The sequence below is a fragment of the Orcinus orca genome, chromosome 4, assembly GCF_937001465.1.
Source record: "Orcinus orca chromosome 4, mOrcOrc1.1, whole genome shotgun sequence".
NCBI classification, from domain to species: Eukaryota; Metazoa; Chordata; class Mammalia; order Artiodactyla; family Delphinidae; genus Orcinus; species Orcinus orca.
In genome coordinates, this window is record NC_064562.1 from 18,598,968 (window position 1) to 18,615,037 (window position 16,070).

The 16,070-nt window shown below is 48.3% G+C and overlaps 1 protein-coding gene across 3 annotated transcripts in view; it reads right to left on the bottom strand.

The window, feature by feature from the left end:
- Positions 1-16,070, bottom strand: part of TSPAN5 (tetraspanin 5) — a 173,382-nt gene that overhangs the window by 12,297 nt on the left and 145,015 nt on the right. For 2 of the 3 annotated variants that reach the window (XM_004276997.3, XM_033400379.2), the window contains one exon: positions 1,478-1,624. The exons of the other annotated variant lie outside the window; for it this stretch is intronic. In XM_004276997.3, the coding sequence (XP_004277045.1) occupies positions 1,478-1,624 (147 nt within the window). The remainder of the gene's footprint in view (positions 1-1,477; positions 1,625-16,070) is intronic. 3 annotated transcript variants of the gene reach the window in all.

Consider the following 16,070-nt stretch of genomic DNA (forward strand, 5'->3'; position numbering starts at 1 on the left):
TATAAAGAACAGAGAACCAACTGCTCATTGAATTGTACACAGCACCAAGCATCCCTTGGTTTTCCCTGTTAGCAGGAGTCACATGAACTTTCAGAACAGCCTCCAGAACCTTGTCGGAGGCAGAGCTGCCCAAATGCAAAATGAGCTATAGCCCAGGGGGCCAGTGAGGGGACAGCGTCTGCTCTTAGGGCGATTCAAGAAAAGATGCCAGAGGAGATGCGGCAGAAGTGCGGGGGAAGGGAATCACATAGGGCAGGGCCGTTGGGACTAGTTCTCAAATGAAAATGCCATTAGATGATGATGTGTCAGCTGAGGTAGAGAATGACCCTAGGAACAGGGGATATAACGCTAAGGCTGTTCTTCCAAAGTCCCACCGTCTTGCCTCCCCACAGGATGGTGGGGTTTTGAAAAATCATTTTTCTGTTCTTGGAGAGGGGCGTGGATGCTGTCGTACATGGGGCTGTGAGACAGACGCTCACCAGAATGCCAAGCTCGAGACAGACAGGCACACTTAGCTGAAGGTGACCACTGGCTACACCTACCAAACTGATTTCAAACACACACAAGTAAACACAGGCCATTTTGATATCTTGAGGAAGGAATCTCCAAAGGAAAAGGCTTTTAGTTTTCATTCTCGACTTTTTTTTTTTGCAGTACGCGGGCCTCTCACTGTTGTGGCCCCTCCCATTGTGGAGCACAGGCTCCAGATGCGCAGGCTCAGCGGCCATGGCTCACGGGCCCAGCCGGTCCGCGGCACGTGGGATCCTCCCGGACCGGGGCAAGAACCCGCGCCCCCCGCATCAGCAGGTGGACTCCCAACCACTGGGCCACCAGGGAAGCCCATTCTCGACTTTTAATACTTACCTACCCCCTGGTTAAACTCCTCCTCCAAAAATATTCATGCTAACAATGATCACACCAAATACCCCACAAGGGATCTAAAAATTATGCTGGTCACACAAAGGAGGCCTTTGCGCTGGCAGAGGACACAGGAGATATGCATTTACTGTTTCTCTTTATTCACCAGAACCTACTGCTTAACAGATTTAATCTGGACATGTCACAGACACTGTGCTTAGGTCTGGTTTCTCTAAACCAACTACCTAAACAGCTTTCTATTGACTATGTGCTTAAAAGAGGGGGCAAAAAATCATTCAAAAGAAGAAAACTAAGTGCCTAGATAGACCTACCTTAGTCCTAAAGCGATTTTAGGGATTGGAATGCAAACTCATGATATCCATGTAAAAAGCCTCCATGGATGGCATGGGGAGGGGCCAGTGCTGATATTATTAAGGAGGCAGGGGCAGAGGAGGATGGAGGGTGGGTATCTAGAAAGCCCTCCTAAAAGAAAAGCATTACCCAGGCCACATGCTCGCCAGTGCCTTCGGTACGGCTCACTCTTGCTGGTAGACAGGGTGTCCTTTTGATGTGAGATGAGAGTTTGGCTCTCAACCTGAGAGCAGAGTGCGGTACTTACAAACTTGAGAAGGAAAGTGTTTTCCCGTAGAGCTCCAATGCACCCAGCAAATCCCAGAATGAACATCACTCCTCCTACCACGAGGAAGAGCCAAACTGGGTCAAAGCCGCCAAGATCGGTGATGGAAGAGATGTTGGATAGAACTCCCTGGAAGCGGAAAAGAACACACAACAGGGTGCCAGGAGGCGGGGTCAGTTTTCTATCATGAAAAGATGACTGCCACTGTCTTTCCCCACCCCACCCTAAGAAAACCTTGAGAGGTATCTGACTGCCACATCACATCAAGAAACACCGCCAGACAGAAAGAAAGAAAGATAGATAGGAAGATAGGTAGATAGATAAAACAAAAGAAAAGAAAAACTACTTTCCAAGGTCTAGGTGGGTTCATATTTTCGGTAAAACTACATAAAGCAAAGACATGACCCCTAGAAACCGTCCCCAGACCCTGTATGGAGAAGACGTGGATGTTACTTTGCTTTCTACGTCTCCAAATATAAGTGGTCTGAGTGAAAAACAGATGTGTAAGAAAGACACCTCTCAACACCCAGGAGGTGTCTGTCATTCTTACATCCCCAGGGCACGCAGATGCCAGACAAGGGCCACCTTCAAATCACTGGTGCTTCTCAGGAAATAGGGCAGAGCTGGAATCTTAAAGCTAACAGGGCAGCCAGTCCCAGCCACAAGCCCCTAAAAGTTTTCCAGGGAAAACTCACCTCAGGTCCACCCTTGAGCTCCCTGGGAGACCCTATCAGGCTCAGATCCCCAAAGCCCACCTGGGTGGTTTGTGCCCATGGCTGTCCCACACTGAGTTATTAGCGTATTTCCTTACCCTCATTTAAATGACTTAAAAATCAAAGGTTACTCCCTGGCTTGCAACCCGTTTGTTCTCCTGCCAAAAGGACCCAGAGTAATTTCATTTCTCCACAAACAATGCCACTTCTTTACAGAAATTTCTTCTCCCTTAAGTGTGATACCACATCAAATACCACCCAGAACCTAAGTTAGAAATTTTATGAGATGTTTTCCTCTATGATGGAAGGTATATATTTACTATTCATTCTTACAGAGGCCAGCTACTGCTATTTTGAAATTGTGGAGGTATGTGAGTCTTAAATACCCGATATCATCAGTACTTTATTTTCTTATCTTATTAAATTTCTTTTGAGCTCTCAAAATACCCCCAGAGTACCATGGTATAGTTTGCTGTAAAGTCTTAATATTAAACAATTTGTTTTCAAAGCATTCCCAACAACCTGGAAAAACAGGAATACTCATCTCATTTTATCCTTGAGGAAAACGGAACCCAGAGAAGTTTGGTGATTTGCTGAAGGTCACACAGCTATTGATTTTTTAGAATCAGAACAGACTGTCTACTTCAATAATCTTTCTCTACCAAGTGGAAGCTGTGTACTTGCTTCCCAGCACTTTTCAGTCAGTACTAATCAACACCTGAGTTTAGGGTTTCTATGTTTTGACCCATTTTAAGGTTGCAGGAACACTGAACAAGAGAATTTTGTTTATAAGGTTTCTGTTTCTTGCAGGGGTGGGCGCAGGGTAGGCAGGAATCACTTTAAGGACAAAAATAGGATACTAATAATAGAACACGTATGAGGCACAAAGGACTCCTAAAATGCACAACTTTAACCTTATGAAAAAGGCCAGAGTTTAAATAAAGTCAGAGATGAAGGGCTGAGAGTAAGGGCTGAGATTAAGGGCTGAGATTAATAAAGTCAGAGATGAAGGGCTGAGTTTAAATAAAGTCAGAGATGAAAAATGAGAGATTATTAAACACTTAGGAATGTAGGGTGTATTCACTAATGTCTGGGGTGACATCATACGAGACAACCACACCCTTCGTGAAACTGCATAGATCAATGGTTTGATCCAACCTTGTGTTTCTTAGATTTCCAAGCTCTGAACTATGAATACTCCAGGGGGGAAAAAGGAAAACCCAGAAATACTGTAACCAATTCTCCACCTACCCAAATGATGCTGAGAAAAAACAAAAATTGCCAGAAGTCAAACAAAATCTAAGCGACAGTGGTGAGGGTCCAGAATTGGAAGGAAATCAACTTCTCCCCTCAGAATGCCTTTAAACAGAGGTGGCAATATTTAAGGTCTTAATGTTTCAGACCTGCTCAGCCAGGGGAGGAGAGGACTTTGAGGGTGTGTGGTAACATTCTTAAACTTTAAAAAGTCAACATAATTGGGCTTCCCTGGTGGCGCAGTGGTTGAGAGTCCGCCTGCCGATGCAGGGGACGTGGGTTCGTGCCCCGGTCCAGGAAGATCCCACATGCCACGGAGCGGCTGGGCCCGTGAGCCATGGCCGCTGAGCCTGCGCGTCCGGAGCCTGTGCTCCGCAAAGGGAGAGGCCACAACAGTGAGAGGCCCGCCTACTGCAAAAAAAAAAAAAAAAGTCAACATAATTATGGAAGAAGAAGTAGACTCAATTTACTTGGCACCAAAAAAGAGGCAGCAGAGCTGGAAGGGACAGGAGAAGATGTCAGTTCCAGCATAAAGAGGCCTTTCTAATACCAGCGGGTCTCCAGCAGCGGGGCAGAGAAGGCGGCCTGAGAAACATGGGCTTCCCTGGCGGGAGCTGAAGCTGTGAACCTCCCTCAGCCGTGCTCCAGGAGGGATTCTCGAAGAGGAGGGGAATCTGGCACCTACTGTCCTTTAGGTTCCTTCCAGTTTTAAGACCATTCTATGATTTCATCCATTTTTAATGGGCTTTTTATTTGTGATTCACACCAAAGTCTGAGCAAAAATCAGATTGTTCCCAAACACTCTTCCATGATCCATGGCTGTACGCAAAGAGCTCCATGGATAACAGGACAGTTATCTGAGGAATTTAGCAAAACAAGCAAACCAACACACACCTGTGCCTGAAATACCAAGACCCTCCCTCACCAAAAGGCGAAAAAAAGTATGGTCCCAACTGTCAGTAGATTCCTGGAGCACTGTCCTCTCTGGGTTTAATTTGGAGGATGAGAACTTGGCTTCTCAAACTCATTTTCATACTTTTACCCTGCCCAGCCTGCAGGGGCAGTTTTAATTGAGAGGCCTTCAACTGTTTCCATGGAAACAACAATCATTTGGGGGCTGAGCTGGACTGAAGATTCTACTCATTTAATCCCACATTCTGGCAAAAGACAGGGCTGGAGACAGATACTGGGAGCCTGTAGGAAATCATATTCTGCAGAGGACAGAAAAGACAACCAAAAACTTAATTTTTAATGGATCCCAGGTAGTTGTCAGCCGCAAACTAACCTGAATCTTAAAACACAAAGTACGGCAGTCAAGGCCCAGCTTTCTTTTCCTGAGGATTAGGATAGCTAACCTGGATGGGGATGGAAAAAAGACTTACTCTTTCACCTGTGCAGTGTCTCCAAATACTCACTGAAGAGCAGTCTTACTGTTTCTAACTACACAGAGAAGCCAAAGAGGAGCTGAACATAATCCTGGCAACAATGACTGGGGACTACAAAACCGACAGGCAGTTGACAGCTCAGCCTTCTGCTGTCTCAAAGATGGGGTCTTTCACTGGACTCCTTAACTGTGTTAAACTCAAGTTGACAGATGAGTAAGAAGCGCTAGGACATGCCAGCTGAAGAATGATTATAATTAAAGCTTGTAGTTGACAAGAAGCCGGAAGAAAAAAAAAATCCAATATTACAGTTAAGTCTGCCAAGTGATTTAAAACAGGCATTCAGATTCGTGGTAAATCCTGAGGAACGTGCAAGCACACCCGCGGCAGACACCTTATCTTCCGGGCACCTGTGTGCGCCACCCTCTCCTTCGGGGAACAGCGCCTCCCTCTTCTTGTGAGGATTCCTTCTTCCCAAACCCACTCCACCACCACCTCAGAGCTGTCAGCTCTCACGTGACCCCACCGCCCCGGCAGGAGTCGGAAAGCCTGAAATTCCCTGCCTCCGACACCAGGATCTGGAACAGGCATGTCTCTAGCGGCTGAGGCTGTAAATGGCCCAACTCTGGAGCCACGTGCAGCGTGTTTTTCACCTTGTGGAGAAAGTCAGTCTGTAGCGAGAAACAAAGAACGAGGGTAGGGGAAGAAAATCCTGACAGTATTATAAGCCCTGGCCTGACCGTGAGTCCTGTGAGTCACTCAGGATCCTCAGACCCCTTGATCGCATAGAGTGGTTGCATCTGGATCTGAATTTGCACCTGAGGAGTCCCACACGACACGACAGCTTCGAATAAACTGTGCTTTAGTGCTGCATGTACGTGCGTGCGAGCACACACACGACCAAAACTAAAGCTCACAATCTACCCTGGAAAAAAGTATTGGGTCGGGGGTGGGAAGCAGACGGGGCGGGGTGGGGAGTATAGAGGGCAGTGTTGGATTTAATGATACCTTTACTCAGACGGCTGATGTTTCCAGTCAACACAGCAACTGAGCCAGTGTAAATAATCTCCTTCAGGTTGACTCACTATCAATTCAGCATCACTAATGAAACAATCAGTTCTGGAAGGAACTTTTAGGTTTGGCCTATGTCACCAACGATACGTATGTGATTTCAGCTCCAGTTCTCCACGTTGACTTGAATGGTCAAGTCCTTGGGTTTAAATAACCACTTTTTAGAACTCAAACTTATTGAAAAAATAAACCAATACAAAACGTTATCTGGCTACTCTCCTTTGTACCCAGAGCTGCTGCTGATGTGAGAAGAGCACACACAGAGCCTGAATTTGCACCCCAGTAATAAGTCCTCCTCCTGCCTGGATCCTGCAGCAACGCCCTGGGAGTTAAAGACGTCAAGGGTACTGGCCTTGTGCGTAAGGTCAGAAAATAGCACCCTATGAAGCTGAATCTAACCGGAATAAGGATAAATGGATGAAGAGTGGAAGAGTTGTCCACATGTACTTATTCCTTTAGCCATTTGTTAGGGTTGACGTGAAGGTGGAATTCTGAACAGGAGCAGCAAAGACAGAAAAGGAAGGAGTGAGAATAAGAGAGAGAGCCAGAGACTAAGATTGCAGGTCACAAGAAGAATATATTCGAATACTATAGAGTCAAGAATAAAAGGAGGATTTCTCATACACATATCCTTTGTTAATACATGAAGATTACATTAAAAAAAACTAGCATAAATGAACATCCGTAAGAATTCTTCATATTCATACTGTATACACCTGTACCTATATTCTTGTGACCCTCACTCATCTCCTCCAAGTCTACAGCTGTTGGGGCAGCAGAGGCAAAAACAAATCGACCGTAACCAAGTGCTGCTGTAAAGACAAAATGAAGAGCAGTCAATTTAAAAAGTTAAAACAAATATTTTCAGCAAATTAGCCATTCCACAAATTGGCTGTTAGACAACTAGCTTTTGGCATATCAATCTGGAGCCTTTAAGAGATGACTGCCAAGGAAAATAGGAGATTTCCATTAACCCCTACGTACTAGACAGTATCTCTCAGACTTAGCAAGGAGACCAAGATGAGTCTAAGAAGAAATAAGACACATTAATGGAACACGGCTGAGGCAATATCATTATAACAGAAGTTTAGCAAGCCAACAAACAAAAAATGTACTGATGTGTGTCTGTCACCATACAAGGGAGACTCTGAAATTCCAGCTACTTAGACAAGTCTGCTCTAGGGTGTGGCAGACAGCAGTCCAGGGTCGGCCTCCTCCTGGCACAAGCCACCTGGCTCACCTGCAATTTCCCCTGGAATCCAGAAAAAGGGCAGCCTGGACAAGGGCTAGATGTAGGGCAGACAGACAGACGGGACATCGCAATACAGACTACCTTGTCTTGAATCTCAGTTCCACTACCTATTACCTGTGTGATCTCGGTTAAGCTACCAAACCTGCCTAAGCCTCAATTTCCACATCTATGAAATGGTACCCTACATCATAAGGTTATCATGAGGATGTAGAAAATAATCTAAGTTAAATCCAAACACTATGCTGTCTTTGGCACATAACGAGAATTCAATCCAAGTTTATCAACATCGTCATTATCATCACGACTATACTGGACCAAGAGGAAGACATCAGATGCTACAGAAAGCACACTGGAGGGGCTTCTAACCCAACGGCTTTGGAGAGGAATCCATTCTGCTTTGGCACTTGCCCTGCCTGACCCCCTTCTAAGAAACTCCGTGGCCACACTGGATGATCATGTCTAAAGGAGGTGGCAGGAACCGACGTGCCAATCAATCTTCTTTCTTGAGAAACTGGAAGTCACCTAAAAGGCACTCAGAGTAAAGGCAGAAGGAAGAGGCCATGAGTAAGCAAAAGCCAGGAGTAGGCAGAGGCCATGAGGGGGTGGAAGCTGAGAGTACACAGAAGCAGCGCAGCGGAGAAAGGAGCAGTGAGAAGTCAGCCAGTAGCGGAGAGCATGCCCAGCAGCCGGCAGCCACGTGGCCGGGATGCTGCACACTGAACCAGGCCAGGGATACCACCGCTGCCAAGAAGCTGACTGCGCACGCTGGTCGCTGAAGATTCATGGCTCCTGAACGACTTCCCAGTTACTAAACCATGTCCCATTGCCTTCGAGATCTCGTCCTCCAATGGTCTGATGAACATGGTAAGTCTCAGTAAGGATATGACTCCACCCTCCACCCTCCAGCTCCCCATCAGCACCTCGTTCATTCAACAGTCTCTGGAATTTAAGCAGCCCCTCCCCAGGGTTCGGCGATAAAAGACTATATTCTGAGCATCACTATTTCTTCTCGGAAGAGGTTTTTACACACATGCAGAAATGAAAACGCAAGCAAAACTCCAGAAGGGTTTCAAACCAATAAACCTCAGGAGTGTCTGTGGTTTTCCCCACCAGCACAGAGCAGCCTCTGTGTGCCACCTGGCAAGCTTCAGCGTCTTCTCTCTCAACTCCGCAAAGAAATGCAAAAATAGCATTAATAAGCCCCTGAAGTCTGGGACTCTTCTGCTTTGGCATATACAGGTGCATTCCTTCCAACTGCTGGATAAGAAACAGAGAGACAGGCAAATGGAATGTGTACCCAAAGCCAGGCCAGATGGACCCCTTGGAGATTTATGACCCTGGGCCCTGACTCACCCACCCTCCCTAAACTACTCCTGGGTGAAACTGGCAACACTTTTCCTAGAGTAAGAGGGGGAGAAGCATTTCCCTACCTGAGAAAGAATGACAAGATAGGACATTTTCAAGAAAATGAGCTACTCAGAGAGGATGGCCCTGGAGAGCTGGCGATGGGTTTTGAAACCATGTCCACAGGAAGTCCAAGCTGGGACACAGGGGCACAGGGAAACGTGCCCCTTAACAATTCATCGGAGATCCTCAAGGAATGTTACAGGGCAAAGCCACACTGCAAACTCCAAAACACCCATGTATCTAAGGAATTCCTGCAGGATCCAGAGAGAGGACGCAGAGGAATGGGAGCTCGCTGGGACCTGAGTTCAGGGCGATGTGAGGGTGTAGGGGCAGCATAACTCGTGGCCTGGCAAAGAGATGTAAGGTTAAAGGAAGACCGGACGCTTTCAAGATGTGTGGTTTTCCATCTTTATCTTGTCAGAAGAGGTCATCGGTGAGATTCAAGTAATCCCTTCTTGCAGATAAAAAACGGCCACGGCCTGCTTTTGTGGTGAGAAAGAAAAGGAGGGGTAGTCGTATCTCAGGGCTCCATAAACTCCTGCAATCAAGCAGCCACTGGGGAGGACAGCTGCACCAAGTCCCCTCGCTGGTACCACGCTCAGGCCGGGAAACTACCATCACCACCCTGGTGGGAGTGACTGCCTCTCTGAACAAGGAAACAGCCACTTGCAAAAGTGTCGCTTTTCAGAAATCCAGCGTGTTCCTAGCCACTCTCCAGATATTTCATTTGCACGTTCAGAAGATGAGAGACATACCCAGGAATATTCCTGAGTAAAAAGTTTAAACTGAAATATGTAATAGAGGCTCTGATCACGGTGGCCCTGCAACTAAGGCGGAAAAAAGAAAGAAGTCTAGCCTAGTGGCAGGTGATCACTGTATTCTAGGGCTTCAGAGATACACAACTCATTCAGATCCTGAGCAAACAGGAATCACCTGAGAGGTGCCGGGTGCTGTGCTAGTCATGCGTATTCGGAGAAAACGTATGGTGACACCGTCAGGAGTTAGTCTAGAGGGAAGACAAGTTAGCAGGAGTGCGCTGGGCAGAGGTATTAGCAGTGTGTGTTATGGGGGTGTAGACAGGAGGGGCAGAAGGTCACGTCAGCAAGTACAGAGACAAAGCGGCAGGACCAGGCCCACCGAGAGGTCTACCTGTGAGTATGACAAGTGGTGAGAGGAGACAGAGGTTGGTGGAGCGGAGCAGGGTTTGAATCTGAAGGCCTTTTGAGCAGAGGAGGGTCATTTGTGCATTTAGAAAGCTTACTCCTTGGGCAGCGGGTAGGTGCTAAGGAAACTTACACCTGCTACAGCTGCTAGCAGCTAAGGAGCCGCTAGGTTCCATGGTGACGCAGGCGAGAGATGCTGAACGCTGGGACGAAAGCCACGTAAGAGCTCCCCTACTGAGCACGGACTCTGCCAGGCACGGGGCTACCTGCATTATTTCCCCCTCACAGTAAACCTTCCAGGTACGGCTACTATCCACGGCAGGACACAGACCCCGAGATGGAGTAACTTGCCAGGTGACCCAGGTGAGAAAGTGGCCGAGCAGGGGGTTTGAGCCCTGCCACCTGACCCCAGAGCAGTGTTTTAACCACGATGCTCTACTGTCTGAAGAGAGACAGCAGCAGTGGGCAAGCCGATTCTTGTTTTCAATGTAACATCATGTACTTGTTTCTAAAATGTTCAGAAAAATATGAAACGTGATGTTAGAATGATAGTCATACCTCAGACTTTACTGATAACAATCTGAAAACCAAAGTGAGTAGGAAACGACCTCCCCCTACACACACACACACACACACACACACACACACACACACACACACACAGGCAAAGACTTCCTTCTCTTGCACATCTCAGTGAAACCAAGTGGATAAGAAGTGGGTGAGGGAATTGAGATTTCTCCAGAGAAAGCAGTCGCTGTGCTGTGTGACTCTCCTTCCTGGGTAGGGGAGCAGGATTCTTTTGATTCAAAACCTAGTAAGGAAGTTTCAAGGGGACCCCTGAGGAAGCTCTGAGACACCACAAGGAGGGCCTGAGTCTGCCCGGGAAGGAGGCTGTGGCTTGAGGTCTGACCCCTGCCCCGGAAATCTGGGGTTGAGGAGGGCTGCAGGGCAGACAAGGGCTGTCCCGGTGGGACTGGCCTCACCCCGAGACGAGCGTGCCCAGGAGAAAAGATGAGGGCAGCACAGGGCAGGCAGCTTGGGGTGAGAAGAGACCCAAGAAGCAGACTTGAGAGGAGCTAGTGGACGGCACGTCTGGGCAGGGGTGCAAGGCGGTCACGGGGAACAGGGATGTCCACCAAGCTGAAGGGAACCGCCAGGCAGAGGGACTCGCAGAGAAGCTTCCAAAAGACCAAGGCAGCATCCCCTTTACCAGCTGTCAGGCCCAGAGGGCGAAGTCCCACCCCTACTTATGCCCTGACAGGAAGTGGGTAGAGGAACCTCAGGGGGACCGGGGGAGGGGTGACAGGAGGAAGCAGGGGGCGGGTGAAGGCCTCAGCCCTTCGTCCCTTCAGGGGTGCAAGGCTAACGGTGCTGGGCAAGGGAGGACACTTCAATGCAATGTTAGGTTTGGGGTTTCGATTTATTATCCAGCCCTGTCTAATAACTGGGCCTGGACTTGGGCCTAAAATGAGCGCAGGACTCTGGTATCTGAGGGTAAACAAAAAAGACACTCAATTTTTGACCCCCCTGAATCTTCATTCCTGAGAAATCCCTCTGCAAAGTTTACCGGGACATATGAAAAGTGAAAAATTAAGGGCTTTTCCAACATATTTCATGTGTCTGCTGACCATACTGGGTACAGCACCTACAGATCATAGGCTGACTTTCCAGGTACTGAACGATAGCTGTGGTTTTCAGATTTTTTTTTTTTTTTTTTTTTTTTTTGCAGTGCGCAGGGCCTCTCACTGTTGTGGCCTCTCCCGTTGTGGAGCGCAGGCTCCGGACATGCAGGCTCAGCGGCCATGGCTCACGGGCCCAGCCGCTCCGCGGCATGTGGGATCTTCCCGGACCGGGGCACGAACCCGTGTCCCCTGCATTGGCAGGCGGACTCTCAACCACTGCGCCACCAGGGAAGACCCTGCTTTTCAGATTTTTAGCTGCAACAGAGAACTTGAGGGGATTACATGGACAATTGAGAAAGAGATGCAAACTTCCTACATTTCAGGTAATAAACTGACATCTTCGAAAGTATTTTCAGCATCTCAGAAATGTCTCCTTGGAGTAGTACCTCGGGTGAGGCATGCCTTTTTCTGTTTAAGTGACCCGGTAGCCACTTCCACCTCCCACCTTCCCTCTGGCTACCTTGACCGCTACTGCTAAGAACTGCCTGAATCACGGAATCTCCTTGTCTAACTTCTCCTTCCTGGGAAAACAGGGAAGGTATTTCCAAGGCGAGTCTACTATACGATCGTGACAGCAAGCAACTGGAGGGTTCTGAAGTGAGACTGACAATTACAGGCAGTGGTCAGGGCGCAAAGCCTCCAGGACAGCCAGGGAGAAAAGCGACAGAAGCTAGAGCTCTTCTCATTGCCATTCTGCCTCCTGGGGCAGGACTGTGCACCCACTCTCTCCTTCCAGCCGCTGCCGACAGAGCCAGGCCAGGCGAGGAGGTTGGAGGAACAGAGAGGGGACTCAGGGAGGGAGAGCCCGTGGGGGGCACTCTTGCATATTCTCATCCACTTAGTCACAAGCAACACGGCATCCGCAGTACAGGAGGCACGATGCTAGACCCGAGCATAAAGTGGCGAAGGAGACAGGCTCCTGGCCTCAAGGAGTCTTCAGGTCAGACAAGCCAGGCCCGGCACCCCCTCCGCCCAGGGGGCTGGTGCTGGGGAAGCGGTGGCAGGACACCCAACAGGAACCAGGAGCTCACGCTGAGGACCAGGGAAGCGCACTTCTCCCACTCGGAAGAGCCGAGTCTCCCCCAGCCCTCAATAGCTCTGCTGGCAGCCGCCTCACTGGCGGCTGTCAGTGATCTGTCGCTCCGCCTCTGGCCCCGACCTAAGAATTAAGTAAAAAGCGTCAACACGGGAATTCCCTGGTGGTCCGGTGGTTAGGGCTCCAAGCTCTCCCTGCCAAGGGTCCGGGTTCCGTCTCTGGTCAGGGAACTGAGATCCCACAAGCCACGCGGAAGTGGGGGTGGGGGGAAGGCATAAACATTGGGCAAAACGGAAGAGGAAAGGTACGCCTAGTTTTTCCACGAATCAAGATAATCATATATAGAGTCCCACTTTTATGCCAGAAATAAATAAAATTTTTCCCTGATATCCAGAATGAATGGATGTAAGAAATCTGCTATTTCTAACACTGAACCCCTATCATATCAGACTTCAGAAACCACATGTAATTTTACTTCCTTTTAGGCTGTAAGAACTGATAACATGCTTACTAGAGATCTGAGGTGACTACTGACTTCTATACTGCGTGATAGAGCCGGGGTTTAAAAGAATGCTTTCATCTTCCCTTTTTGCTCATTCATTCACGTAACGTCTATTATGTGCCAGTTAACGTTCTAAGTACTCGAGTGTAGCAGTAAACAAAAGTCCCTCGTGGGGCGGGGAAATCCTTGTTAGCACAGAAGTGATAAGTCCTATGAAAACACAGAGGGGGAAAAACACAGGGAAGAGGGGAAAAGGGCTGGGATTGGGGTGAGAGTGGCTGCTTCACCTTCACCTACAGACAAAGGTGACATTTGAGCAGAGACCAGGAAGGAAAGGAAAACACTCATGTGGACGTCTGGGGGAGAGCATACCAGGTAGGGGAAGAGCAGTGCAAAGGGCCTGGGGTGGTGGGTCCATCTGAGATGTCAGAGGAACAGCAAGATGATGAATGGGGGCTAGAGTGCATCAGGGGAGGGCACAGTGTGGGAAATAAGGTCTCAGAAGTGAGGGAGCACCACACACAGCTTTGAGCGAGACAGTAAGTGCATTGGAGGGTTTGGAGTAGAGAAATGACAGCATCTGTCTTATATTTAAAAGAATCACTCTGGCCTGGGGTGGGAGTAGGGGCACAACAGCAGAGGCAGGGAAACAACAGAGGCTTCTGCACTAACACAGGCAAAAAGTGGCAGCTTAGATCAAGGTACAGCCGTGCAGGTGGTGCAAAGACATCAGATTCTCAATGTAGTTTCGAGGTAGAGCACATGGTGTTTGCTGAGAGACCGAATACAGTATGAGAAGAAGAGATAGAAGGGTGTCACGAACACCCAAGTGGGTGAAAGGACAGAGCTGCCATTTCCTCCAATTGGGAAGAGCAGGTTTGCGGGGACAAATCAGGAGCATTGCTTTGGATTATTACGCTTCAGAAGCCCGGTGGGCATTTAAGCAGAGATGCTGGGTAGGCTTGCGGATATGACGAGTCTGGGATTCAGATGAGGCCGGGACCAAATATCTAAATTTGGAAGTCATCAGTGACAGATGGTACCTAACGCTCCAAGCCTGGATGAGAGCTCCCAGAGCAAGAGTGAAGAGAGAGAGGGGTTTCTCCAAAATTCAGAGGTCCGAGAGGAGAGCTGGGCCTTGCAAAGGAGTGTGAGAAGGCAGTGCTTACGAGGTAGGAGACCCAGAAGTGCGTGATCTCTTGGAAGCCAAGTGAGGCAAGTGTTCCTGGAAGGGAGGAATGATAAAACATGGCTTAGTCCTTGCTTTGCTGGTAAGAGTTTCAGGGCACCTGGGTGAGGAAATGATGTGCTTCAGGACCCATATGGTTTCAATAAGAAAGCGCCAGGGTGAAATAAGTCCTGGGCTGGTTATTCAGAGAAAAAGGCAAGATGCAGAAAGACAGTCTGATGTAATGACAAGTAGACGGACTAGAAATTCTTTGGCTAATGACACCCAAGGGCACACGTAAGTGAATGAGCGTCAACCCCAAAGCAAAGTTCTAGTGACATGTCATTGGGTTCTGCCCTTGGCCTGCTCAACGTATCAGTGGCTTCTATCAGTGATAACTACACTTGACTGCAATCAGAACAATGTAAGAGGCTTGCTAAAAGAGAGCCTCCCTGGGGTGTCTACCCCAGACCTACTGAATCTGAATTTGCCAGGTGGCACTGGGACAGAGAGCTAAAGGCAGGCCTGAGTTCAAAGAAGGAATTGAGGGAGGAGGTTGATTAAAAGTACAGCTAAAGCCAAGCTAAATGGAACGGGGAATGTGCTGGATGACAGCTTTCAGCCTTGGCAGGTAGACACGCAGGTAGAATATAACTGGGTCAATTTGGAATCTTGCATTTGCCTCTGAAAATCAGCCAGATGTGGGATGGATGGAGGACACCTACCTGGATCTGAGACCAATTTGGGACTCTCGGTGATTAACTGTGTGATCTCAAGCTGCACTGACAGCAGACAGGAGAGAAGGGACATGATCCAGCCATACCCTCTTTGGCCCCTAAAGCACCCTCTCCCTGGTGCTCATGAAAGGGCTCCACCCAGAGAGAAGCAAATGTGCAGCCTGGAAACTCAGAAGGAACCAAGGACTAATACGGAGAAGGACTTACTGTGGGATCCAACAGGGCAGACCCACATTCAATGAAGGAAAACTAGTAGGCTAGTAGGACATGATTCTAATGGGGTGGGAGGAAGGTCTTTCTAACAGTAAGAGAAACCCAGAGAGAGAGAAGGTCTGAGCACTTTGCCAAAGGAATTGTTAAACTTCTCTACACTCCAAATTAGCATTATGGCAATGCGTTGTTTTATTTCTACATGTATATGTTTTATGTATATACGCATGCCTTTCCTAGACCATCAATTCCCTGAGGAATTACTTGCCCAGAGCCCAGCGCAAGCCCTGCCCCATGCCGTGTGCTCGGCAAATGTTCTTTGAATGAATGAGTTGATTACGGCTGGACGTTGCCAAGCCTGTTGTAGAGGTGATTCACGCTCCACGATGGTTAATGTTCCTTCTAAAACAGCAGATCCTATGATTTCTGAAAAACTGCACACAAACCAGTTCCCTCTGGAGACACACTCATTCTTTGCATCTCAACAGTCTATTTGGAATTTAGATAATATAAATTATTTAATTATTATGTCTAATATTCAACTGTAATATTAGTCCTAGGTTTAAAACCCAGCCTGGTATTAAGTAAGTACAAGGGGTAATAACTTTTGCCTCCAACGTTTCTGTACTCCACACGAGGAAGTGCAAAACCCCATCTGTGAAGGAAATCTGATCCTTCCAGCTGTGACCCAGTTTGGGGATTTACCCTCTAGGCCTCTTTTCAAGTAAATGTCACCACATCTCCACTGGGGGGATTTACTGATTCATGGGCTGGTGTGATCCGCCCTGCAGGTGCATGCAGCCGCCACCCTTGGCCGGCTGTGGTTCACCTCAGAACGTCATCCCATCAGAGGCCTGGTCTAGCTTAGAAGGTAACCCGAAGGGCTTCAACAGAGTAGCCTCTGCAGTTACCAAGTCCATCAATGCACATCACATCCTCCTTCAGAGACCCCAACACAAAGCCAGTCCTCGGGTCCATGGATCAGAGCCTGGAACTCT